The 25,973-nt window shown below is 43.5% G+C and overlaps 1 protein-coding gene across 4 annotated transcripts in view; it reads left to right on the top strand.

Annotated features, from left to right (window-relative positions):
• Positions 1-25,473, top strand: part of LOC149308651 (dedicator of cytokinesis protein 11-like) — a 67,502-nt gene extending 42,029 nt beyond the window's left edge. For 2 of the 4 annotated variants that reach the window (XM_089536221.1, XM_089536222.1), the window contains 20 exons: positions 383-492; positions 1,073-1,184; positions 1,788-1,854; positions 2,477-2,524; positions 2,970-3,112; positions 4,110-4,219; positions 5,185-5,322; positions 7,951-8,133; positions 9,221-9,334; positions 11,048-11,263; positions 11,775-11,832; positions 12,833-12,939; positions 13,508-13,630; positions 14,045-14,158; positions 15,099-15,245; positions 17,224-17,434; positions 19,182-19,372; positions 20,648-20,748; positions 21,246-21,384; positions 25,030-25,473. In XM_089536221.1, the coding sequence (XP_089392347.1) occupies positions 383-492; positions 1,073-1,184; positions 1,788-1,854; positions 2,477-2,524; positions 2,970-3,112; positions 4,110-4,219; positions 5,185-5,322; positions 7,951-8,133; positions 9,221-9,334; positions 11,048-11,263; positions 11,775-11,832; positions 12,833-12,939; positions 13,508-13,630; positions 14,045-14,158; positions 15,099-15,245; positions 17,224-17,434; positions 19,182-19,372; positions 20,648-20,748; positions 21,246-21,384; positions 25,030-25,149 (2,552 nt within the window). In that variant the 3' untranslated portion in view covers positions 25,150-25,473. Of the gene's footprint in view, positions 1-382; positions 493-1,072; positions 1,185-1,787; positions 1,855-2,476; positions 2,525-2,969; positions 3,113-4,109; positions 4,220-5,184; positions 5,323-7,950; positions 8,134-9,220; positions 9,335-11,047; positions 11,264-11,774; positions 11,833-12,832; positions 12,940-13,507; positions 13,631-14,044; positions 14,159-15,098; positions 15,246-17,223; positions 17,435-19,181; positions 19,373-20,647; positions 20,749-21,245; positions 21,385-24,913; positions 24,932-25,029 lie in introns of those variants that run through there. The other 2 variants (XM_089536224.1, XM_089536225.1) reach the window with 2 other exon arrangements.
• Positions 25,474-25,973: the final 500 nt, after the last annotated feature.

Raw genomic sequence — 25,973 nt, forward strand, 5'->3', positions numbered from 1 at the left:
AGTAGAGATGTCATTTTTGCCCACTTGAGTAAGTTGCTTGGTTTGGGAGGAAGGATTAATCTGGGTCCAATATGAGCCATAGGCTCCATCTGCACAGCAGAAATAATGCAGTTTGGCACCGCTTTAATTAATGTTTCAGGTCTATTTTTTAAAATTATTGTAAAATACTTTGAATACCCTTTTTGGGGAAAGGCGGGATATAAATCCCATAAATCATCATCATCATCCAATACCAAGCATTATACCTCACTGGCTTGGCAGGTGCCCACTCTTAAATATGGCATTTGGTTCACCTTGATTTATGACCCCAAATACTGGATAATCCTGTACAAAACCTGACTCCTGGGAACCCTAGGTAAATCCCATCCTGATTTTATTGTAGTTTATGGCACCCCTCTGCAAAATGGCCTCTCCATCAAGAGAGAGGACTCCAAAGGCTCCCTCTGCTCCGAAGGAGGAGGAACGTCTCCTGACCAAAGCAGTGCTGAAAACGTAAGAACATCCTTTCCATCTCCAAAGCATTCAGATAACAGACTTTGTCACACCTGGCTAGATCCTTAATGAAAGACCAAAAGTGCTGTGTGGTCCATGCATTTAAAAGCAGAAATGAAACTGGGGTGATACCTTTTGGAAACCCCCAAAATATCAGGAAGGCTTTGGTGTTCTTCAACAAGAGTATAGCAGATTGAATCAACTGCCCCAGGCAGTAGATTTGGGGTATTATGAAAGGGCAGCAAATGTTACTTTATAAATGTTGTATTCATGTATTTTTTTCTAGAAAGGGGAAAATATGTTTGGGTGTTTCTTCATCCTCATGTGCCAAAATAACTGGTTTTAAGTGATCTGCTTGTTGACTTAGGTAGATGAGCAGATGGGTTGCTGTTTGCAATTCCTCCTCTTATAGCAAATGTCTCAGCAAAGGAGTTATGGGGCCTTCAAAAAATATCACTTGCCCCATATGGGACCCTCATGACTTCAGCCACAACCTATGTTTCGATATCTCAGCATGGTTAGACTTCTGGAACATCTTTTCTTACCAGCCCGTCTCTTGGGCATGTGTTATTTGAAACAGATACGGAGGGGCTCCACGCGGAGTAGCATCTCCCAGTTCGGACGGCTGGACCCCTACGAGATCCGGAGTCTCCTTATCTGCTATCTTTATATCATCAAAATGATTTCAGAAGGTCAGTCCCATTGGCATGCCCCTAAAATATGATTTCTCATGGTCGTTGTCATCTCCTCCTTTTCTTCCTCATCCTCCAGAGATAGGCACAGTGTGGGCTGTGGACAGCATGAAGCCCTAGGGTTGTTTTTCTGACCTTGTGCCCAGAGCATTTGGACCACATTTTATGTGATTTTAGGCTCAGAAAAATGGGGGAAATTGACCTCTGTTCCTCACATAGTTGCCCACTCCTGCTCTAAAGTTTGGACCAAAACCCAAAATAAGTTCACCACCCCACTGACACAGAAGACAGTTGCTGCTGCTGAGTTGAGCTGAATTACAAAACCTAAGGTCTTCAAGCATTGGGAGTAGGATGACCTTTCTCATTAGATGGGACCAAGAGTTGTTTGGCAATAGAATTGATTCTTTCAAAAAGCAGTAGACTCTTCTCTGCTGGAGGCTTTCAGATAAGAAGTTGGATGTCCGTCTTTTGGGATGCTTTAACTGTCGATTCCTGCACGGCAAGGATTTGGACTGCATAGCCTTTGTGATCCCTTCCAACTCTGTGATGCTATGATTCTCAGAAGGAAATCAAGCTGTGTTGTGTGTTTTTTTCCAATCTCAGATACGCTGTTGACCTACTGGAACAAAATATCGCCCCAGGATCTCATGAACGTCCTTGCTCTCCTAGAGTAAGATTTATTATTATTTATTATTATTATTATATGTTTATTTAGAGGGGAAACTGGATATTCCTAGGAGACAGAATTCCACTCTGGATGATCAAACTCTGTGATTTCAAGATGCCATCGTGGAATTAATAGGATGCAAACGGCCCAGTCTTGGAATCAGTGAACCAATCCAAGCAATACCAGAGTTTGGGGAAATTGCTGTTTTGGACTACCGCTCCCAGAATCCCCCAGCCAACATAGCCACTGGCCATGCTGAATACAGCATTATGGGAGCTGTGATCTGGAGAGTTGTTTTTCCAAGCTTTGATACACAGGAGACTTATGGACACTTACTCACATTTTAAAAAAGAAAATTGCAAAGTAGCTGTGAGAGGCTGCCAGGTTTCATAAAGGAACTACCAGAAGGAAGAGGATGCTGAAATCCACCTGGATTGGCCACTTTGAGTCCCAATTTTGGGGAGAATGTGGGATATAAATTAATATAATACTAATACTACTAATATTCGTAATAGGAGTAATACTAATACAAATAATAACATATTCTTTAAATTTGTAGTGCAGGTGTTTGCTTGACACTTATTGCATTACACTGATTTCTCTCAATCTCTCTCTTTTGTTCCAGAGTCTGTCTATTTCACTTTAGATATGTCGGGAAAAGAAACATCGCCAGGTATGGCTCATAACAAATGATAAAGCAAAACTGGGAGGAAAGGGGGATACAAATAAATATAATAATGGTGGTGGTGGTGGTGGTATTCCCCTACTACTTGTGTATGGATGGAGAGCTATTTTGGCTGCAATGAGGTCCTATACTCATAGGATGAGTTCACACAAGTACATAGCAGGAGTAGGAATTGGACTGGCCCAGAAACACTTGCAAAAAAGCATTAAAGTGAAGAAATGGAGATTCATGCTCCCAGGTGATAATCCAAAACGCCTGCTTGCTGGGTATAACCAGAGATGGTAGGAAACACAACTGGTGGGACCCCAGAACATCTGCAGGTGTTCACCTTAATGTATAGGATGGCATATCACTGGTCTAACTCAGCAGAAGACATCTTCCAATGCTTATAAAGTCTCTGCTCCTTCTTCATTGCCTCCTCTTTGCTCCCCAGGGTCCACGATGCTTGGCTCTCAAAGCATATGGGCGTTGACCGGAAATCCCAGACAATGCCAGCCCTGCGGAGTAGGGCAGGAACCATCCAGGCCCGGCTTCAACACTTGGGGAGCTTGGATAGCTCATTCACATTGAATCACAGTAAGGAGCAAAACAATGTAGGCATTGCAGCACAGACTCTTCTTGCATTTCCAGAAGGTTCCTGATGTTTCTGCTGGCGCCTTGCACATCACAAAAGCTGCATTTCTGTTACTAGGGTCCAAAACACACTGCAGAATAATCCAGTTTGAGACCACTTCAACTGCCTTGGCTCAGTGCTAGGGGAATCCTGGGAATTGTAGTTTATTGTGGCACCAGAGCTCTCAGACAGAGAAGGCTTGATGTCTCACAAATGTACAGGTCCCAGAATTCCTTACCATTGAGCCAGGGAAGTTAAAGCAGTCTCAAACTGATTTATTTCTGCAGTGTGTGATTTTGGACCTAGTTTTGGATGTCCCTTTTCAGTATTTTTACATTTCAAGAAACTTGGTCAGTATTAGTCCTGAAGCTGAGATGCTAATATTCATCCATAAATCAATGCATTAGCATTGATCTTTTCAGTGAATATTATGAAATTAGCAACACAAATCAGTAAAATGTTAGTAATGCATGACTTTGGAAGTTTTTTTAAAAAAATTACAGTCGTGAAGAAAGGCTGATAAGCTCACACAAATTTCTCCCAAAGTAACTTCATCACTGTTAATTAAAATGTATGTATTATACCCAGTCAACAGTCTTCTAATGTTTGTATTTGTTTTATTATTTTGCTGACTATTTGCTATAATAAATGAAATATAGCAATAATAATAATAATTTTATTTCTTACCCGCCTCTCCTCATGGTTCAAGGCGGGTCACAACATAGTTAAAACACAATCATTACATAAAATACACATATTTGTAGTATTGTAGAATCCAATATAGCACTGAGATGTGTTTCTTTCTGACAGATGAAACTGTTACCAGCAAAAATGCTACTGAAGAATCCTGAGTTTTTTCCCTTTACTTAGATAATTTATCATTGTCCGCTAGATTGGTGCAGCGTAAATACTGAGCCGTGATCCTAGTGTGTCCATTTTTGTGCATCTCTTTCCTCCCAGGTTCATCCGAAGCGGACATCTTGCACCAGGCTTTGCTGGAGGGCAACACGGCGACCGAAGTTTCTCTGACGGTCCTGGACACCATTTCGTTCTTCACCCAGTGCTTCAAGGTAAACCTTTGGGTGATCCAAGTGTCAATTCTATTAAGCAGACCTGTCTTTGCTGTTGGGCGTCACTGGGTCTTTTCGTTCCCAGATTCTGTCCTAAGTCTCATTTTTGCACCGTCCTTTTGGCTGCTTAGGGGCCAGCGGGACTCGTAGTTCTATCAGTTGTACTAACCACAAAATTCTGCAAAACAAAACAGACGTCCCCTGGGCTAGAACTGAAGAAAAGTGGGTCAGGACAGTTGATAGATCTGCAAGCCCTAATGTGCTGTAAGAAGCCAAGAGAAAAGTACAAAGTGAGCACAACCAGGGAACTCTAGATAGACTCCTTTTGGGGACATACATCTTCTTAAGTGGACTTACGTCTGCAGGAATTAGAACTGGGCAGCTGCCGAACGTCCACATCAAGTAAGAGATGCTGATATGTTACTGTGTAGGGGAGCTGACAAAATGGTGAATGCACATTGGAAGCAATCCATAATGAGACAGAATTTAGTTCAATTAAAGTCTGAACAATAACCCTCCGGTTTGGACTCAGGTTCCACAAAAGAAAAAGGAGATGTGTCTGAGGATGCTAAAACAGGTGGTCTTTTATTTCCTAAAAAGCCTGGTGTTTTAGAAAATAATTTTTTTGTTTAGCATCCTAAGATCTGGCACCTTTTCTACCTCCTGCGATTTTGCAGTACAAGCCAAGATTCAAAGAAGAGTCGCCCTTCTTCCTGCCCAGTGCCATGCATAGCAGGCCATGCAAAATATGAGAAAAAAATCAATGGCTGGAGAACAGATATTTTGGTTTCTCCTCTTGTGTGATTATTGAGTCCTGCGTTGTCAACAGGCAACCAAAATCTGGGGTTTTCTTTGCCTAGTGTAGAAAATGTTATCCTATTTTCAGGAGTAGATAAGCTAATCCTTTTTTTCCCCTTGGATAATACCTGGCCTTTCCAAAGTCAACCATCTCCCTCCTTCTCCAGAACCAGCTCTTGAACAACGACGGACACAATCCTCTGATGAAGAAGGTTTTCGATATCCATCTTGCCTTTCTCAGAAACGGACAGTCAGAAGCGGCCCTCAAGCATGTCTTTGCATCGCTGCGATCATTCATCAACAAGGTAGAAGGTCAATTTTAATAATTTCCATCCCATTATGTAATTGATGGTTATATTCTGATATGTCTGGGAAACTCAGAACAAGCAACCATAGCTTGGGAAACCTGGGATGGGGGGTTAGGACTACAACTTCCAGAATCCCGAAGCCAGCATGGCTCTGATGCCTCCACCAAACTACAGATCCCAGAATCCAAAGCACCGAGCCATGGAAGTTAAAGCGCTGCTTTAATTCTGCAGTGTGCCACCAGCCTAAATAGTCTAAACTGTAAGACTATGTAATACTAAAGTGCCCAGGCCACTTTAACAGCCCGCAGCTGGCTGCCGAACAAGGTTCAAGGAAGATCACATTTCTTCAAATGTAAGGTCACAATTCCTCACCAAGAGCCTTGCTTGCTGGTCAGAAGATGCTGGAAATGTCACCCTCCTTGCACCCTGATTCAAAAGGTCACCCTCTTTGCACCCTGGTTGGAAATGTCACCCTCATTGCACCCTGATTCAAAAGGTCACCTTCCTTGCAACCTGGTTGGAAAGGTCACCTTCCTTGCACCCTTATTGGAAAGGTCGCCCTCTTTGCACCCTGATTGGATAGGTCATTCTCCTCACTCCCTGATTGTCACCCTCTTTGCACCTTGATTGGAAATGTCCTTTACTGATGTAGCTGCTGGCTCTTAAGTTGGACTAGAGGGGTGTTAGGGCCAGTAGATGTTGCTTAGTTATGCACATGTAACTAGATAGCCAATGTAGAATATCGGATACGGCCTTTATTATAGAACCATTCCATGTGTGGGGATGGTGGTGTCACTGTAGGCAGAGTACACTTAGGAGCATCGGAAGAGCTCTCCTGGAGGAAGGCAGCAAAGGCATATCTAGGACAACATCTCCACCTCCAACTCTGTGGCCAGTTTCAATGCTCCGAGGGAAAGACCTCATGCTGGGAATGTGTATTCTCTAGCAAACACTTTTGTTAGCTGGAGCATATGACTGTTAGCTGGAGGGTGGGGTGGGTGAAAATGAAGCCTAAGCATGCCAACATTATCCAAAGCCAAGACATGTAACCTAGTGACAGATATATATGTTAATTATGTATATTTTTTACAGAGGTTGGGCGGGAGGAGATAGCTTAACATTTCCACTTGTATTTGGAAGGAAAGCCGTTGCCTGGGCTTCAGTCCAGAGCTGCTAATTTGGATTGTCTTCTTGCTCATAAATCCCATCTAGGGTGCCTAGGTTTCTCACTTTTTGTTTGTGCTCCAGAGTTGTTGCTAAGTCCAAATGGGACCGGGGCGAAGAAAATAACAACTTGTGGTGGAGAAGGGAGTGGGTTTTCACAGGAAACTGATAAGAAATTTGACCCACAATGTGAGCATGACACTGGCCTGATCCCTTGCCAATCACTTTTCCTTCCAAATAGCAACCGCAACTTTTTTTTGTTTAAAACAACAAACAAACCCAAAACATGATTTCAGGGAACGCTGGCAGATTTACATTTCTCCTGCAACACAAATCTTCACCCGCCAGTTTCTCTTTCTCTTTTTTCATCCCAGTCTCCACATCTGTGATATAGGCAGTTCTGGGGAAAGCGGGCCCAGTGAGGGCATTACGTCCCCAAGGAAGAGGCTCTGACCCCAACATTGTAATGAAGATAAAAGCACAGTGCCATTTGTGCCACAATCAGTTAATTGTCTAAGGCTTGGCTAAGTAGCAGTGATGTAGACATGAGCCAATTGATTCAGACTTAAGTTAGACTTAAGCTGCTTCAATGGCTTGATTTGGACTTGACTTGGCAAAAGTGACACTATGGCTTGACTTGAGACTGATATACTTTTAGTGACTGACTTGCTGGTGCCATTCCCTTTAAAACAGCAGGCAGGACCCATCCCTAGGGCTGCATTTCTTGGAAGAGAACGGCAAATGCATTAGGCAATGGGCTTGCCATGGAAAGATAGGCTTTAAAAGAATCCTGTGATGTGCAACAGGGACAGGCTTCTGAGCAGACCTTAACTCTCACCTGAAGCCTATTGCCTAATGAAATGCATCCTGCATTAAAAGTTGGCCCCCAGACTTGAGACTACCTTGCAAGGACTTGAGACTCAACTTCAGACTATACAAAATTAAAAAAGTTGTGCAATTAAAATACAAAACTGTAAAAACAGATAATACACAAAGTAAAATTTACATATAATGCGTATAATAAAATCTAAATTAAAAAACAATAAAACTTTGAACTCAGTTTGCAGCGGCTGAAGTGTGCTGAGGAAGAAGGAGGAAAGCAGGCAGAAGAAAAAGAAACTGGGACGTTTTGAAAAACTGCTGGGAAAGTGGGAAGGCAGAGGATTGATCAGGATTGGAAGAATTGGAGGCCGTGATGATGGCCCCTCGAAGGCTTTGATGGCTGGCTTCCATAGTTTTTGGTGGGTTTTTTGGGTTATGTGGCCATGTTCTAGAAAAGTTTATACCTGATACAGATGCAGATACACATGCTGGCGAAATGTCAAGAATAAACTCTTCTAGAACATAGCCACATAGCCCAAAAAATCCACCATAAACTAAAGGCCCTCTTTCTACAGGTAGAAAAGTGATGCATGCAAACACGTGTTTGTCTCTAACCCCCGCCATCCCATTTGTGTCCAGTTCCCTTCGGCTTTCTTCAAGGGCCGGGTGAATATGTGTGCCACCTTTTGCTACGAGGTCCTCAAGTGTTGCACCTCCAAACTCAGCTCCACGCGAAACGAAGCCTCTGCGCTCCTCTACCTCCTCATGAGGAACAACTTTGAGTTTACCAAGCGGAAAACCTTTTTACGAACACACCTCCAGGTAAGTAAAAGGGGAAGTGGGTTTGCAATGGGGGAGACGGAAGCAAACCCTCTTTCCAAGGAATTGAGAAAGCAGGGTGATGTTTCTTGCAACTCCTTTGCAGAGTCTTTTTAGAGAGACTTCGTACAAAAAAGATGTTGGCTATTTCCTTCCTTTTGTTGTGTTTGGAGGTTTCTGTATTTTCCTTTTTTGTGCGCCTTAGCTTCCGCAAATGCTCTGTTTGCTCCCTTGCTTTAGAACAAAAGGGCAAGCGAGCAATGTTTTTAAATCAAATGCTCTAAAGAAATAATTATGTCTGCATGTAATTAAAAAGAGATAAATGTGCTGGAAGGATATTCATTGTTTCTTTGGGGAAGGAGAGCTGGTTTATTTTTCTTTTTAAATTACATTTAAACTGTGGTTTTTCTCTGTGAAGGTGTTGGATAGGATGGGTTTTTCCTTCCTCACAACAATCCTTTGACAGTGCTGAACCAAAGCCCCCCAAAAAGTATTATGGCTAATTGGGGATTTGACCCCAAGTCTTGCATTTGCAAGACTTCTGGTGCACTTCTTGGGAATAAGACATAAAATGTGCATAATTGAAAAAGGATGCAGTGAAACACACATTGGTATAGTATATGTTGTGCTAAATGAATGTGCAAATTAGGAAAACGGTAATACCAAAAATTGCAGACATTTCCATGTGGGAGAAATAAATAAATTTTGCAACCTAATAAAAAATGGGATAGTCTGGATGGAAATAATTGATTGGCAGGTGATGCTTTGTGTCTTCAGAAAAAGACATGAAATACTTCTTTGGTGTAGATTGTAACACTAGTGAAGAGCTTATCTTGCAGCACACTATTGCTCTCAGCACCAAAGTTTTGGAGAGACCTGGATTTTCACACAGAAATTGCACACCTTGCTTTGAAAGCATCATTCTGTCATTCTATGTAACCCAAGGGACTCAAATGAGCATTTGTTGGTGTTTTAAGCACTAAGGAATACAGGTTTCGACTCATCGTTTGGAAACAATACCAAAACCATCTGATTCTCTGATGGATTGATCTCTTTACTTATTGCACTTATATCCCACTTTTCTCCCTAGATCATTATTGCTGTAAGCCAGCTGATTGCTGATGTGGCACTTAGCGGCGGTTCGAGATTCCAGGAATCTCTGTCAATTATCAATAACTTTGCCAATAGCGACCGGCCGGTGAAGGTAGGTTTGGTTTAATAAAAGGATGGGGAACATCTCTGAAAGCCAAGGGCTAAATTATATTTGAGGGAAGCCCTTGAGTAGTAGGTGAGGCCAAAGCCACATACGGTAAATATGTGAGCTGCAAGCTCTGCCAATGACTCAAATTTAGGAGAGGTGTTTCAGTCCTGGAACCCAGTCTTTTGGCACAGAGTCTGTAACCCAGGCTTCATCTGCAGTGCAGGAATAATGCTGTTTGACACAGCTTTAAGTGCCACGGCTCCATGGCCCGGTGCCGTCACTGGGGTCCTCCAAGAGGCTTTTTTGCCGGCCTCTGACAGGGCCTGGGGCCCCGTCAGGGGCCTGCAAAGATAGGGAGGCCTGGCCCCCAGAGGGTGAAACTCCACCCCTGGCACGTGGCCCCGCCCGCGGAGGGTGGAAGCTCCACCCCCGGCATGTGGCCCTGCCCCGGAGGGTGGAAGCTCCACCCCCGGCATGCGGCCCCGCCCCCGGAGGGCTTCGGCCCCCCCAGTCGCCTGAGGGACAGCAACCCAGCCCCCGGCCCAAAAAGGTTGCCTACCCCTGTTCTTGCCCATGGATCATTCTTTCCAGCAGAGTCTCCCAGCTGTGGGAAAGTGGTTTTGCAACTTGAGAACAAATGACTGCAAATATTCTTTTCCATCCCTAGTTTTGAGCATGAATGCAGACTCAGCTGTTACCTTGAGCTCTGTGTTTTAGCAAAGGGACTCTGTGTGTACGGAAGCAACAACCGCTGGTATTTCCTTTTTAAAACCTTGCTTTCCCTTTTTGCTTTAAAGAGGAAAAAAAGCAATTTCCTGCCTGCTTGTTTGCTTTCATGCTGGCCATTCCGGTGTGTTGGCCTGCAGCGTTGGCATAAGGAGACGATGTCTTCTTGCATGCTGTATGTCCTGACTCACACCTTGCTTTGCTGTTCGCTATCTAGTTTGGTCTCTGGTGCAAAATTCATTTCCTTGTGAATCTCAGATTTCATAAGGTCTTTCCAACAGACTCTCAACATTTGGGAAGAGTCTGTTGGCAAGAATAATGGACCCCTGAGAATTTTTAGCCATTTTCAATCAGTCAATCAACCACCTCCGAACAAATGCTGCCAAGAAAACCCCATGATAGGGTTGCCTTAGGGTCGCCATAAGTAAGCAGTGACTTGAAGGCACACAACAATAACAAGGTTTCCATGGCATGGTTATAGCACTTTGTCATCACTTGAACTGCCATGGCTCCATGCTAGGGACCTGGGATTGATAGTTTCATGAGGTCCTTCAGACTTAGTGCCAAAGAGTCTAATGCTGTAATAGAGAAGGAAACTGCAGAACACTAGACTCCAGATCCCTAGATTTCGTGAGATACTTAGAATTGTCTGCCAAAGAGGTCTAATGCTGTAATTTGGGGGAGTACATGAGAAATTGCCAAATACTTCACTGGACTATAATTTCCAAGATCCTATACCATACAGCCATGGCAATTAAAGTAGTGTCAAGCTGCTAAATTCTGCAGATGTGGATGCACCCATGATTGCCCAAAGCATCACTTGTGGACATTATCAGGCTTGCTGGTGTGACCAACTGAGAAGCCAAAACTGACCCTCAGCACATAGCTGCTCCTGTTTTGAGTTCAAGTTAAAACCTTGGGAAGCCTGACAACAGGTCCTTCATGCTTCCATTTGTGTTTCCAACCTTGGCTCGCCTTCTTGTGTGGCAGGCGACCGCTTTTCCTTCCGAAGTCAAAGACTTGACCAAGAAGATCCGGACGGTCTTGATGGCCACAGCACAGATGAAGGAGCATGAGAAGGACCCGGAGATGTTGGTGGACCTCCAGTACAGCTTGGCCAAGTCCTACGCCAGTACGCCGGAGCTAAGGAAGACGTGGCTGGACAGCATGGCCAAGATCCATGTCAAGAATGGAGACTTCTCTGAGGTGATGGCCTCGGCTGGACCAGAGGGAAGGAGGAGGGAAGAGAGAAGTGGGACAGGTTGAGTGCTTGGGACTAGAAGTGATTTGGATTTTGGATTTTTTTTTCATGTTTTGGCATATATCAGTAATCCAGATATTTTAGACTTCATCTCCCAGAATTTCTGGTCAAGCTGGCTAGGGTTTCTGGGAGCTTAAGTCCAAAAAGAAAAACCCCTAGAGCACCAAAGTTTGGGAACCACTGTCTTAGACATAATGATAGATCTTGGAGATGGGACTCTGAACTCTGAACACTATAAATTCATTTCTGTTTCATATAAATGTATCCTGAAGGCAATTCTATGCACAATGGTATTTTAATATTGTTGTGCATGAAATATTGTGTACACTGAACCATCAGAAAGCGAAACTGTCATGAAAAAGGTTTGGGGATATTTTCAGATGTTGGAATTTCTGGATAAGGAAGATTCAGCCTTTATTTGTGTCCGGCACTAAATACTCTGGCCTTGTTTTGTAGGCAGCTATGTGCTACGTCCACATAGCAGCGCTGGTGGCAGAGTTTCTTCATCGGAAAAGTAAGTGTGTTTTATGCGCAGAAGAAGGTGTGGGATGGGGAAAACACATCTCACGATCCAGGACAATTATTATGTTGTGTGGTTGTGAGTTTGCGGCAGAGGAAAGTGTGGCCCATGGGCCAGATGTACACTCCCTGGACCCATGCTTTTGCATCCTAATAAGCAGCATTTCCCTAACTTTGATCCTCCAGATGTTTTGGACTTCCATAATCCTTAACCAGTGGCTTCTGGACACTGAAGTCCAAAATTTTGAAGGACCAACCTGTGAGAACTATACAGCCTTCCTTTTCCTGATGTTTCCTGGAAATTAGAACTATAGCTCCCATCAGCTCAAGCCAACATGGCCAGTGGTTAGGGTTTATGAGAGTTGTAATCCCAAAGGAGGGCACCAGGATGGGGGAGGCTGGCTTAATACTTTGCTTTGGTACTTCTGCTTTCTGAACACTGTTTCTGCTCTTTGTTCCTGTTTGCAACGGGAGCGGGGGTTTACAAATCCAAATATACACATTTTGATATTTAAAAGAGAGAAGTGGGACCCTGACCAAGGGAAGGTGACCTGGCCAAGCTTGCAATGGACTTGGGATAGAAGGAGGAACAAACTCTGTGGTTTGTGGCTTTTTGCTGCGGCGGAACAAAATGAGATTCCCAGGGATTGTCTCCAGCCTGGCAAAGCCAACAGCAGAACTCGCATCCTCCAAAGCAGAACAAGAGAAACATGATGTATAGTCTCATCTCTGAAAATGTTGCTTTTCAAATGTCCCAGTTTCTCTCTCCTCCTTCCACTTTCCCCCTTTATCTTCTGTTTGCTTCAGTTGCTAAAAACTGAGTTCGAAATGCAAAAGTGGTTTGCACTCAGTTAACCCACCAGAAGGGAAAGGAAGAAAGGGAAAAGAACCTTTCTTTTCCCAGGAGGCTCAGGCAAAAGCAAAGAGTTGCATCCTCTCCTAGCTTGTTCTTCTTTGGACTAATCTTCAAGGGTACACCTTTTCTCATTGCACAGAATTATTTCCTGCTGGATGCTCCTCTTTCAAGAAAATTACACCCAACATTGACGAAGAGGGAGCCATGAAAGAAGACGCTGGGATGATGGATGTCCATTACAGTGAGGTAAAGGAGATGGGTTGATTCGTAAACCTCAGATCTATGAATGCAACTCCTTCAGAGCAAATATTTTGCAAAACCCCACAAACAGAGGCAATCCCAGTCGAATTACCATTGTGTCAGTGTGTTCTCCCAGACTGGTCTAAAGAAATATACACTCTGATGATAGAGTTTATGAAGAGCTATAGAAATGCAAAGGTTTTCTAAAGTTCAGCTTTAGCTAAGTACATAGAAGGACAAAGATAGGAGGAAAGACGTTGCCAAAAGCCAAGGTGGATGGATGACCACATGAATGATGGATGGAGTTTTGGAATAAGGTCCATGCAAGCTGGGAACCAGAAAGGAGAGATGATAAACTAGCCAAAAGCATCCGCATGAGACTGGGGTGTGAACCAGTGTTACAATATGTGCAGTGTGCCAAGAAGCCTTGAGAAGTTCTTGGATGCAACCAACATGGGTTTTTCCCAAACAAAGGAGTGGTCTGACCTACTTATCCCTTGTCTTCTGCATTGGTAAATATCCCTTCAAAGCTCCCTTCACCTCCTTTTCTTTTTTTCCTCCTTCTCTTCTTCAGGAGGTCCTGGTGGAGTTGTTGGAACAGTGCGTTGAAGGCCTTTGGAAAGCAGAGCGTTACGAAACCATAGCAGAGATTTCCAAGCTGATCATCCCGATCTACGAAAAGCGCCGCGAGTTTGAGGTAGTGGCTCTGAAACCGGCCTAATCGCACCCCAAGGAAAATGTAGGATCTGAATTAGCTAACAATGGTAGATGATAGTCCCTATCTGACAGGTTTACCAAAGGTCTGTCTTTAAAGGTCAGACTTGGTATAAGAGGAAGCAGTAGCGCCTATTTGCTTTGATCAGTCTTTACCTGGAATATTGTGTCCAGTTCTGGGCACCACAATTGAAGAAGGATGTGGATAAGATGGAGCATGTCCAGAGGAGGGTGATCAAAATGGTGGAAGGGTCTAGAAACCATGCCCTAAAAGTTGAGTCAACAGACGGATTGCAGTTTGTGACGACAGGTCCTTTAGAGGAGGCTTGCATTTTATAATGGAAGTTGAGGTTGTTTTGAAATATTTCCCATTCCTCTCTGTATGTTTTTTCTCCAGAAACTGACCCAGATGTACAGAACGCTCCACGGAGCTTACACCAAAGTCCTAGAAGTGATGCAGAACAAAAAAAGGCTGCTGGGCACCTATTTTCGGGTTGCTTTTTATGGGCAGGTAAGCGCACAGGAGTATTTTGTAATGGGAGAGGAGGGTTTGAATCCGTGGATGCTGAATCCATGGATGCAGAGGGCTGAATGTGTTTGCAAACAGCTCGGAAGTGGCTTCTGCCGTCCCCCCAGTTTGTGCCGGGGTCCACCACTATAAATAGGAGAAAGTGTGGTTCATGGGACATTATGTGGACCCCTAATCCTTCTTTGCACCCTCTGAAACTCTCCAGGATTTCCCCCAAAGTCCCCAAAATTTTATAAGCAATTCTCTGGTGAGATTTTTTTTCTCACCCTTAGGTTATTTTTAAAAACCAACTAAAAACTGTTGCAAAATACAGCTGTTTTGCTTCCACCCTTCTGTTCCCTGTCCCTAAACTCCCAAAGCGAAACAAATCCAAATGTAAGCAAGAAATGAAACTGGAAGAGACATTGTGTCACTTATGATTTTAGGGTAGAGGTGAAAAATTGACCCTTGGCCACATTGGCCCTAGGATCTGATCCCATGTATTTGGAACAGGGGGTTGTAATCCATGAAAGCGCATGCTAAAACGAATCCATGTCTGCCGTCAAAATGTTATGAGATTATTTGCTAGAAGACAAATGCTCAAGGGACTTCCCCATCTGAAACCCAGTTCCACTTCTAACCCTTTCTAAGGCTGCATCTACACTGCAGAATTGATGCAGCTTGACACCATTTTGCCACGGCTCAATGCTATGAAATTCTGGGATTTGTTGTTCTGTGAGATATTTCGCCTTCTCTGGCAGAGACAGCTCTGGTGCCACCACAAACTACAAATCCCAGGATTTCACAGGATGGAGCCATGCCAGTTAAAGCAGCGTCAAACAGCATTAATTCTGACTTTTAAAACAATGTTGACTTGCATCAATTCTGCAGTGTGGCAGCTGGGTCATGTTTGCATTTGTTGTGCGTTTCTGATCCACAACAGATGTTTTTTGAAGAAGAGGATGGCAAAGAGTATATCTACAAGGAGCCCAAACTCACAGGCCTTTCGGAGATCTCCTTCCGGCTGCTGAAACTTTACGGGGAAAAATTTGGAGCCGAGAACGTCAAAATCATCCAGGATTCAAATAAGGTGACATTAAAAGACATACTGCTCCCTTCTTTCCGCTTTCATTTCCAGCAAATGTAGGAAGAGGCATTTCAAGAAAGAATGGAGATACTGTCCGAATAGCTATTTCTCTAATCCAGATTTTTGAAAGTTACTTTTTCTACTTTTTTAAAAAAATAACTCTATTATTTGTTTTAAAAGTAACTTATAGGTATACCTCAATAAAGTGGATGTTTTTTTTCTGAGAAACTACTTCTTGAAGAGGAAGTTTGGTATCAGCGGCAGAAATAGCATGGAAAGAATCGGGATAGGTTCCTACACCACAAAAAAGAAGAAGAATTCCACACAGCAACCTCTTTATTGAAGCCTAACATCCATGTGAAATGAAAGAACTTGGGCATGCAAGCCTTGCATGAGCAAACAAAAATATTTTGAACTCTCCGGAGACCACTTGAAAGCTTCTTCCATGATGCATCAAGGGACCTTTCCATTCTCCAGACTCCAGTTTTCTTATGATTTCCATTTTGGTTGCCAAACTAATAGATGAATGTATTTTAATATGTTGAAGGTATCTGATAGGACAGCCTTACCTTCTCTCCTTTTCCTCTGTTCTGCTTTTCACACATAGTCAGGGATCCAACCTGTAGTACTGTTCAAAGGGCAGTTCCCTCTGCCTCTTCAATGGGACATGATCTACTCCAGCTTTCAGCTTTAAAGGAGCTGTCCAATGTGCCAAGGCTATTTGGGGTTGACATCCAGTACTATGGACAACTCCGCTAAAGCCTTATTAACCCCTCAATAGGATTCACTGCTTCCTTGACTTGGAAGCCAGTGGCCACCACTGCAATTTGTTTCATAAAGATCAAATAGACAGAACACTTTCTGGCCTTGCATCGCACATTTTAATGCAAATATTAAGACACAAATAGTGTTCAATTCAGCAAGTATTGCAGAATGTAATGCCACAAGTCACAAGGCCAGTATGTTCTTTGTCATGCCCTGGTTCTAAAACATGGACATGGACTCTGAGCAGAGACTGAAACAGTGGACATACTGGGACCTTCTGCTGAACCAGATGAGGAGCAGGTTCTTCAGCCAGATATCTCATAGACCAGTGGTCCCCAAACTCTGCTTTTTAAGTGTTTTTGGACTTCCGCTCCCAGAATCTACTGGCCAACATGGCAGAGGCTTCTGGGAGCTGAAGTCCAAAATCTCTTGAAGGGCACGGTTTGGGGACCACTGTCATAGACAGACCAGAGTAAAGGTCCAGCTCTGGCAGAGAGTCCTATCCATTCAGATACAGAAGGCCACTTACCCCTACCTAGCTTTGCCGAATGGTGACACAAAAGGAGAGCTTGAAGAGGTCTTAGAGGATTTATAGGAAGCAGCAGTTAATTCAGTAGCAACTGCAATGAGCTGCTGATCTATAAATCATTTGAGAATCCACCTCAACATTAGGAAGAATTTCCTGACAGTAAGAGTTGTTCAGCACTGGAAGACACTGCCTTGGAGAGTGGTGGAGTCTCCTTCTTTGGGAGTTTTTAAACAGAGGCTGGATGATGCTTTGATGGAGACTGCCTTCATGGCCAAAGAGAGTTGGAGTGGATGGCCCTTGGCATCTCTTCCAGCTCTATGATTCTGCAATTCTATGAATAACCAGCCCTGACCTCCAGGAGTTGTCAGAAACTGGCATCCCTGGCTCCTTGTTGTGTTCCTGAACTCTGTGCTCAACCTGGACTGTGTTTGTTGACTTTGGATGCTGTGTACCTGACTTGGATGTTGCTGAACTCTCCTGAACTTGAAGTTTGGGCATGAACTCTTTTGGGGACTTAAGGCTTGTGTTTACTAGAGTAAAGTAAGTGCTGAACTATAAACTTCTCTATGCCTTTGCTTGCTCCTTAGTTAGTCTCTGTCACCTGTGTAGCCATCAGACTTTGGCTGGTTGCCTGGACTGTGTTTGGGACACTTCTTCCCTGTTACCAGTTTCCATTGCTTCCTCCAGGTGAACCTCAAAGACTTGGATCCCAAATACGCGCACATCCAAGTGACCTACCTGAAGCCTTACTTTGACGAGAAGGAGCTCTCCGAGAGGAAGACAGATTTCGAAAGGAGCCACAATATCAACCGGTTTGTCTTCGAGACACCGTACACGTTGTCCGGGAAGAAACACGGGAGCGTGGAAGAGCAGTGCAAGAGGAGGATGATCCTCACCAGTGAGTTTGGTCCCTCCAGTTAGCAGGGAGGAAGGCCAGAGCAAAGGGGAAGGGAAAGCATGCAGGAATACAAAGCCCTGCTGTGATGGCAGAGCAGACCAGCTGATGGTATTGATAAAAAAATCAATCAATCAAAGGAGAAGCGGACAGAAAGAGCAAAGGCCATGGAGGACATTTCTAGGGAACAAAGCAGAGGCCCATTATGTTGATGGGTCTCCTTGCTGTAACGTTAATACGTAAAGTGCAGTTCACAAAAAAGTAGCATACAGTTAGGGTGCATGCTAAGTGCCCAAAGATTTTTAATCAGTAATAACACAGTGCACCCGCATCATACATGGGCACACTATACATGGCTTCCAGCATATGCTGGAAGCCGCACCGGAAAGGCTTCTCCCACGCCCTGGAAGAAACAGTGGAGTGTGCGCCAAGTGTGCACCGTGGGGACGAGCCGCATTGTTTCTAATGGGGCTTGACTTTACGCGGTATTTCCCTTACACGGCGAGGGCTGGAACGGATCCCCCATGTAAGGGAAGGGCCAACTGTAATGGTAATGGTAATGATGGTGGGGATAATGATGTCAAAAAGGATTCCCATCAGTTATAAGCAACAGGTCAACATGAAGCCAATTTATGTGATGTCTGATGAAATTAAAGCCAAAACAGATAGCTGCAGCAAGTGTGCATTATTATTATTATTATTATTATTATTATTATTATTCACCTCTCCCCATGGATTGAGGCGAGGGACAACAGCAACAGTTAAAACTCACATCAGTTTAAAAGGACAAATAAGATGTACACCTAATAAAACAATCCACATATAAAATCTGTCATTTAAAATTCAGAATGTAAAAATGTGCATTACAAGATCCCTTTGTATAGATTGGTGCTATCTAGATACGTTTATTGAGAGTCCAAGTGGCTTACAAATCCACAGTTTGATAATACTCTGTCCTCAGGGTTACAGTCTAAAGAAGACATATAAGCTGCCTCGATCCTAATCAGAGTAGGCGGGATGTAAATAAAGTTGTTGTTGTTGTTGTTGTTATGACACATAAGGGAAAAGGGGATAGGAATGGCAGAAGAAATTAAGTCTGGCAGATGCTGGCTTCTCTTCTCTCCCCAGAGGCTACAAAAATAGCAGTTGAACTGCAACTCCCATTAGCCCCAGATAGCATGACTGAGTTGCGCTCCATTGTGTCTGGAGAGCACTAGGTTGTTGGAAAGCTGGGATCAGAGCCTGGAGAAATTACTTTTTGGACTGTAACTGCCAAAATCCCCCATCTTTCTGGCTGTAGGATTCTGAGAGTTATCCAAAGAAGTAACTTTTCCAAGCTCTGACTGGGATAGATTGAGCCTATGGAGATTTTCTCGTTATTGTATTTTATTTTTACTGCTTTTGCTTCTACTACTTCCCTTTCAGTTTATTTTTACTGCTACGATGAGTAAGATTGTCCGGATTCCTCTAATTTTGTGTGTGTGTGTTTTAACTGCATAGCTGTAATGCTTTCCAGTGTTTTAATCCTATGTTATGTTTATGCTGCTGGCTTCTCTGAGTTCCCAGCTGGAAACCATATGGAATTAATAGACATCCTTGCCCCCACCCTTTTTTAAAAAATAAAATAAAACCAACCCTGAATAAATAAATGAAGCAGACTCTCATGGGTTCATCTATTTTGAGCTGAGCCGAACAAGTCTGACCATCCCAGGGCAGGCAGCCAATTCATTTTCCTCCTCTTTATTGCTAGCGTCCAACTCTTTCCCGTATGTCAAAAAGAGGATTCCCGTCAGCTACGAGCAACAGGTCAACCTGAAGCCTATCGACGTGGCGTCTGACGAAATTAAAGCCAAAACAGCTGAGTTGCAGCAAGTCTGCGCATCGCCCGATGTGGACATGATCCAACTCCAGCTGAAGCTGCAGGGCTCCGTTTCGGTGCAAGTAAGTGTCGCCAGCCGTGGCATCCTCCTTTCACTTCTGGAATAAACATATCGCCTGCCCAGGGACAAATTTGCTTTCTGGGAATCATTAACTAGCCAGGTTGGGCTTTGCAGATGGAGCTGAGCCTGCCAGATTTTGCAACAATGAGGTTGTTGGAGTTGTTCCATGGGTCTATGAGGCTCTTTTCTGCCTGTTAGAGTTATGATTCATGCTCAAAGGAAGCAATTTTAGCTATTTTCGTCCTATTGTGAGAAGATTTTCCAAAAAGGTCAAACGAAAATCTGGACTGGATTCATCGCTCCACTGAAACAGGAGCACCAGCTGCCCCTAGGGATTTCATTCTTTGTTCATTATTCATAGTTCAGTACTTGCTCTGAATGAAATCCACAAGTGGGATGATAGTTGTAATGATGATGATGGTGATGATGATGAATACAAAGCTGCATTTTCTGCATAGGAAGCAGAAATGTTATTTTTTCTGCACAGAAAATGCTGGAGTGGGATATTCAGCCTGTGCAAAATTCACACTCAGGTTTCGTTTTAGAAAGAAATATTTTCTGTGCAAGAAATACAGTCACAGTTCACTTAATGAAGTAAATGAGTTTCCTGGGCATGGACTTCTTTAATAGAAAGTTTGGTGTCAGGGGCAGAAATAATGTAGAAAAAAAATAAATAAGGATCAGTTCCTCTGGTTGAGTTCATAGAGTGCAAACTACTTTTGACTCTGAGCTGTGTTTGCAGCAATGGAAATAAGCCAGAGGGGAAAGTTGGAGGTGGAGAAAGCAACTAGGCCATTGGAAAAGCAGATGAAAGAATGGGACAACTGAAAACTAATTGGGACTGACTCTGCCAAATTGGTAAAAGGAGGGAATGATCTGGGATACCCCCCAAAAACAGCTGGCCACCCTTGCCTTAAGAGCCTAGGAAACTGCTTTATATGGAGTGAAACCCTTTCTTGGTTGGCTTTCCAGAGTTATATACTTGGCCACTAGGCTAATGGAAATGAAGCAGTTTGACACCAGTTTGGTTTCAGTGACCAAACTGAACTATGGAATTCTGGGATTTGTAATGTGGTGGGGCACCAGAGCTGTCTGACAGGGGAGGTTAAATATCTCACAGAACTACAACTCCCATAATTTGCAGTCAAACTGGTGTCAAACTGCTTTATTCCTGCAGTGTGGCAGCAGCCTAGGGCTTTGCTGTGATCCCGCGTCAGGGTTTTTCTTCTGTCGTACTCCTCTTCCTTGGCTAACACTTTTTCCTGCCGCCATTTAGGTCAATGCTGGCCCTCTGGCCTACGCCCGGGCATTCCTCGACGACAAGCATTCCAGCAAATATCCTGCCAAGAAGGTGAACGAATTGAAAGAAATGTTCCGGTAAGTATTATCATTATCATTATTATTATGTTTTGCCAGCCTTTGTGGCTGGCATCTTCAGCATTCTCTGAAGATGCCAGCCACAGATGCTGGAGAAACATCAGGAATAAACTGATGGTCACAGAGCCCCAAAAAACCCACAATAAACTATGGATGCTGGCCACGAAAGCCTTCGTTTTCACTTTTATGCTACGACTTCTTTCACCTAACTCCATGTGTCTGAGGAAGTAGACCATGCCTACAAAAGTTTATGCTCCAACTTCTTTCACTCATTTAGTCTCAAAAGTGCTACGTGATCCCTTTGCATCCCTAATCTTGTGTTTCTCCCAAAATGGAGGGTTCAAGACAGTTTACAGAATAAGGGTATAGTCCATTGTGTCGTATGAATGGGCCTCTGGACCAAAGATGTTATAGGTCATTTCAGTCTTTCTAGGGACAGAGCTGCCAGATGCACGGCAGACCCTATCTATCTCATGTCCTCCTCCTTTCCTCTCCAGGAAGTTTATCCAGGCCTGTGGCATTGCCTTAGAGCTCAACGAACGGCTGATCAAAGAGGACCAGGCAGAGTACCACGAAGAGCTGAAGTCCAACTTCAGGGACATGGCGAAAGAGCTTTCCGACATCATCCACGAACAGGTACAGGATGATCCAAAGGCAAACAAAGCCTCTCCAAACATTACTCGGAAAAAGGACCAGAATCCTTGACTTCGGTTGTTGTTCAGAGATAGTGGCATTGACACTGTGCCATCGGGACGGCTTTCAGAGTTGTCAAGGAAACATTGGCACAATCCAGTAAAGAAGAGGCAGAAATAAGCGACCCTTAAGGAGGGTGTAAGTGACAACTCCTATCTTGCCTTGCCTTTGGATCGTCTGGCGAAGGCTGGTGGAAGTTGCACTCTTGACAGTTTTTGGAAGGCCAGGCCATTTTCCCAATTCTGGCCTGAGATAAGAGAGCCGGAAAGTAGCGGTGAAGGGCAGGGAAGGAAGGAAGGATGTGGGCAGATGCCATTGCACAAGTTTATAAAGGTTTCTTGAAGCTGAGGGTGACAGAAGCAAGAGGATCCAGGAGGCAAGTCATGGTTAGCTTGCATTTTATTTTAAGTTGGCTAAAACCAAACCGATGCAGGAGCAGAACCAGATTTCAGAGGATGATGTTCTCTCTAGTGAAGCAACTATGGGGCATAGAGGTAGTTAGCAACCAATTTCTCCCCTGAACTTCCCAGTTGCATTTCACTATCAAGGTAGAGGCCACAAAGGGGATTTCTTGGCTCCGTTTGCAAGTGGCATAACCTGGGCATTGGTGGGCACATGGATGCTGAGAACATTATGCATACTGCAAAGTGAGAACTTTCCATTCTAAGTTGGGCTCCATCTGCAAGTGAGCATGAGAGAAAGGGTTGGTGTAAGCCATTCTGAAACCAGCCCTTGAATGCACCTATTTTCCCTGCAGTGGTGAAGGCATTCCCCATGGCTGTTTGAGCCCCCTCAGAAACCTCCTTCCCAAAGCTATGGGGGAGTTGTAGGGAGAAAAGGAGAGGCACTTGTTGGTATGCTCTGTTAATGCTGACCCACCAAATCATCCATGTGCCCACTAATGCCCATGTTATGCCACTTGCAAATGGAGCTGAGAAATCCCCTTTGTGGTCTCTACCAAGTAGATGGGTAGGAGATAACTGGGAGATCACTGGCACCCCATTCTATGAGCAAGGAACAAGTGCAGAGAACTGGGTCAGACACCTACCTGTTTGGGATATACACTTGTTTTGTAATCCGTGCAACTGATAGTCATCTCCCACTATCCAGAGCTGGACATGGCCATGCCACTTGGGGGATTCTGGGATTGCAATCCCCCCCAAAAAAAGACTGTGTCTGACTCTTGTCTCCAGGGTTTTGGAGATTAAAGAACCAGAGTGTGACCCTTGTTGAGGTCTACTGTATTGTATCTTGTGCACCAACGTCCCTTTCAGACAAGATTAAAACAAATATAAGTCTGTTCTTTTCCTGTAAAATTCAAACTAAAACCTGGAGGGCCTCCACTCCTGTCCAGACCTCCAATTCCTTTAATTCGAAGACACTGCAAAGCAGCACGTTCATAGTTCATCCTCACCTGTCTGGCTGTTTGGTTTGCATACAGGTGACTGGATCAGCTGTCTGCCATTCAGTTATTATTCAAATAGGGACTCTGTTATTTGCCAAAAATGCAAAAAAAAAAAAAAAAAAAACCAAAAAAAAAACCCCAAACTTGTCTTTCTCTTTACTTCTTATCCTGGGCTGTTAGCTGGCCAGGTTAGGAAAATACAGTGAGACCTGATCATTTTACTTGCATTCAGAAATGTGATTAAATGTAGTTCTGTTTCAAAGTAATTAAATATAAACTGTATACACATAATTAAGAATTATAACAATAGCCTATTCAGCCATGGAAACCCAGTCGGTGATCTTGGGCAAGACGCACTCTGTCAGTCGCAGAGAGGGGAAGCAAAGGCAAACTTACTAAGAAATCTTGCACACAAAAAAACACCTCATGATAGGTTTGCCTTAGGGTTGCCATAATTTGGAAACGACTTGAAGACACGCAACAACAACAGTCCCTTATAATAAGAGTCACCTACTAGCTACTCCATGTATAACCCACAAAACTCCCCCATCTGCAAAAGCCTGAATTTGGCGTGTGCCAAAGGAGATCTATGCAGCGTTCTTGCTTTGAGCTGTGCTTGCAAAACAGGAACTCTGGGGCAGTACCTTCCTGGAGCTATTTGCGGTTCCAAGCCCCCCCAGAGAAAACAAAGCCACAGATGGGGATTGCCATGCAGAAACTAAAGCCGCTCGGCTGCAAAATCCAATTCATTTCAGGTGGGTCTGAGTTATCCCTGAAGTGACTCACAACTGTACTTCAGTGCTCCTTCCTTCAATTCTTATCATCTCTCTTCAGGCACAGTTAATGGCCAGGGGATGGTGGAAGTTGCAGTCCAGCATTTTCTTTTTTAAAAGACTTTATTTTTACAATATATAGTATAATCATAAAACATAGTTTCCAAATGAAGTCCAGCATTTTCTGAACGGTGGCCTATTCTATTTAATAAACATCCTCAAGAGCCCATTGCTATGTTTTGCACAGATTCAGGGTGACCAGACATCATGGCTTCAAATGAGGACATTAAATGTAAGATATTAAAGCCTTCAAGTCGGTTTCCGATTTATGGCGGCCCTAAGATGAACTTGGGGTTTTCTTGGCAAGGTTTGTGCAGAGGAGGTTTGCCCTTGCCTTCCTCTGAGGCTGAGAATATGTGACTTGCCCAAAGTCACCCAATGCATTTCTATGGCAGAGCAAGGATTCCAACCCTGGTCAACACAATTGTAGTCCCCTGCTTGGTCAGCGCCTATATTTTGTCCCATTCCTTTTGGAGGACTGGTCACTTAATGAATATTGTTTTACCATTGCTAAGCACTTGCAGCAGAAACATAAATCTTTCCCCCAGAAAAAAACCAGCTTCTGTTCATCTTGAGTTGGCTCTTCAGCTTACAGTCGTCTTCCAAATAACACTTCTGGAGTGTGTAAAGTTTGCGCTTGTTTGGATAGCAGGGAGCTTTTTGCAAGAACCAGAGCACCAAAGAATTCCTCTGGGACCTCTTGATTTATAGCCTATTGAATATCGATGGCAAAGGAGATATATTATCTAACAGTGCTTTCTTTATCCTTAAAAAAATAAACATTGAGCCCTTGAGTTTAATAATGGATTAGAGCCATAAAATGGCAACATTCCTTGGACACAATTGGTGCATGCGTTCCTCCTCCCAAAGCTCAAAAATCTTAATTCTTACAATTACGACCCCTAGAATACCAAAGCAGACGAGGGGAACGAATTTTGCCCTTCCTTGTAGACTCACGCAAAAGCAAACCGCTGCAAACTCTAATACTTTGTGTATTCTTCCTCATTGAATAACATTTGCCAATTTGACCACACTCTGGTGTTGCTTGGCCACTTGCATGATCCCAGTTTTCATCTCCAAAATTTTGGAAAGTCAATGCAATCCTCATGTACTCTTAAAGCTAGATAGTACATATTTGTGTGTGTGTGTGTTGTGGTTGCCGAATAACTCCTCTTTCCCCTTTTCTTTGTCTCTTCCTTTCTTTTTAAAATGCTGCCTTTGCAAAAAATAACAGCTTTGAAGACCAGGTTAGGTAACGCCACGCTACATTTCCTTTTCACGTTGTCGAAATAACTTGTTGATCCTGAGACTCGTGGCAGGCGTTTCTAACTTGGCTTTTGGTTTCTTCAGATATACCAGGAAGATACCATCCATTCCTCGTGGATGCACAACACTTTGCACGTGTTTTGTGCCATCAGCGGGACTTCGGGAGACGGCTATGGCTCACTGAGATCTACACCGGACCTTTAAAAGCAGGGAGCAACGGCTGACATTTTGCAGGACTTTCTCAGGAATACTTGGAACTGAATGATATTATCCTTCAAACTAGCAATGCAATGCACTCCGTATTTTCCTTTATTTCCAAAGCAGAGCCACTGAGCAGCCAGGAAAAAGCTCCCTGCCTTATATATGTATATATATATATTGTCCCCTTTCCTTTCCATTGCATTGTCAAATATATACAAGACGCCAAAAGCATTTATCCAGCCACAGTACTGAAGACCGAGCTTGACAATGGTACCGTGTAAAATTGTACAATGGAATATAATAAAGTGTAAAAATGTTTTCTTTTTACATGTTGTAAATAAGCTGTAGTTTGTATATGTGTATGTGTGTGTGTGTGTATGCACATGTGTGCATGATGCACAACATAAAAAACAGAAGTTAGAGACCGTCTGTCTCTCTTTTCGTCCCATCTCTATGTTTTCCACCAACAAAGGTAAAGTAGAAAGAGTATCCAGGGGTATTATTGCCTATATAGCAAATCCTATAATAGCCAAAATCCACCGAACAGGCATACCTTTACTGAGACAACTGAAATACACAATATAATAATAATAATAGATTTTATTTATATCCCGCCTTTCCAAAAGGATCGGTTATTGAGAAAACTACTTTTCCTTTGGGCCAAACAAATTGTACAATATACATGTTGCAAGCTTTTGGAGCTCCATGTTGCAAGCTTTTGAAGGCGAAAGCTGATGAAGAAGAAGCCAGTGGAGCTTTGAAAGCTTGCGACACGTATATTGTGTAATTTGTTTGGCCCAAAGAAAAAGTTTTCTTACTACAGGGGG

This window comes from Sceloporus occidentalis, unplaced genomic scaffold, assembly GCF_023333645.1.
Source record: "Sceloporus occidentalis isolate IW3139 unplaced genomic scaffold, rSceOcc1.0.p SCAF_8, whole genome shotgun sequence".
NCBI classification, from domain to species: Eukaryota; Metazoa; Chordata; class Lepidosauria; order Squamata; family Phrynosomatidae; genus Sceloporus; species Sceloporus occidentalis.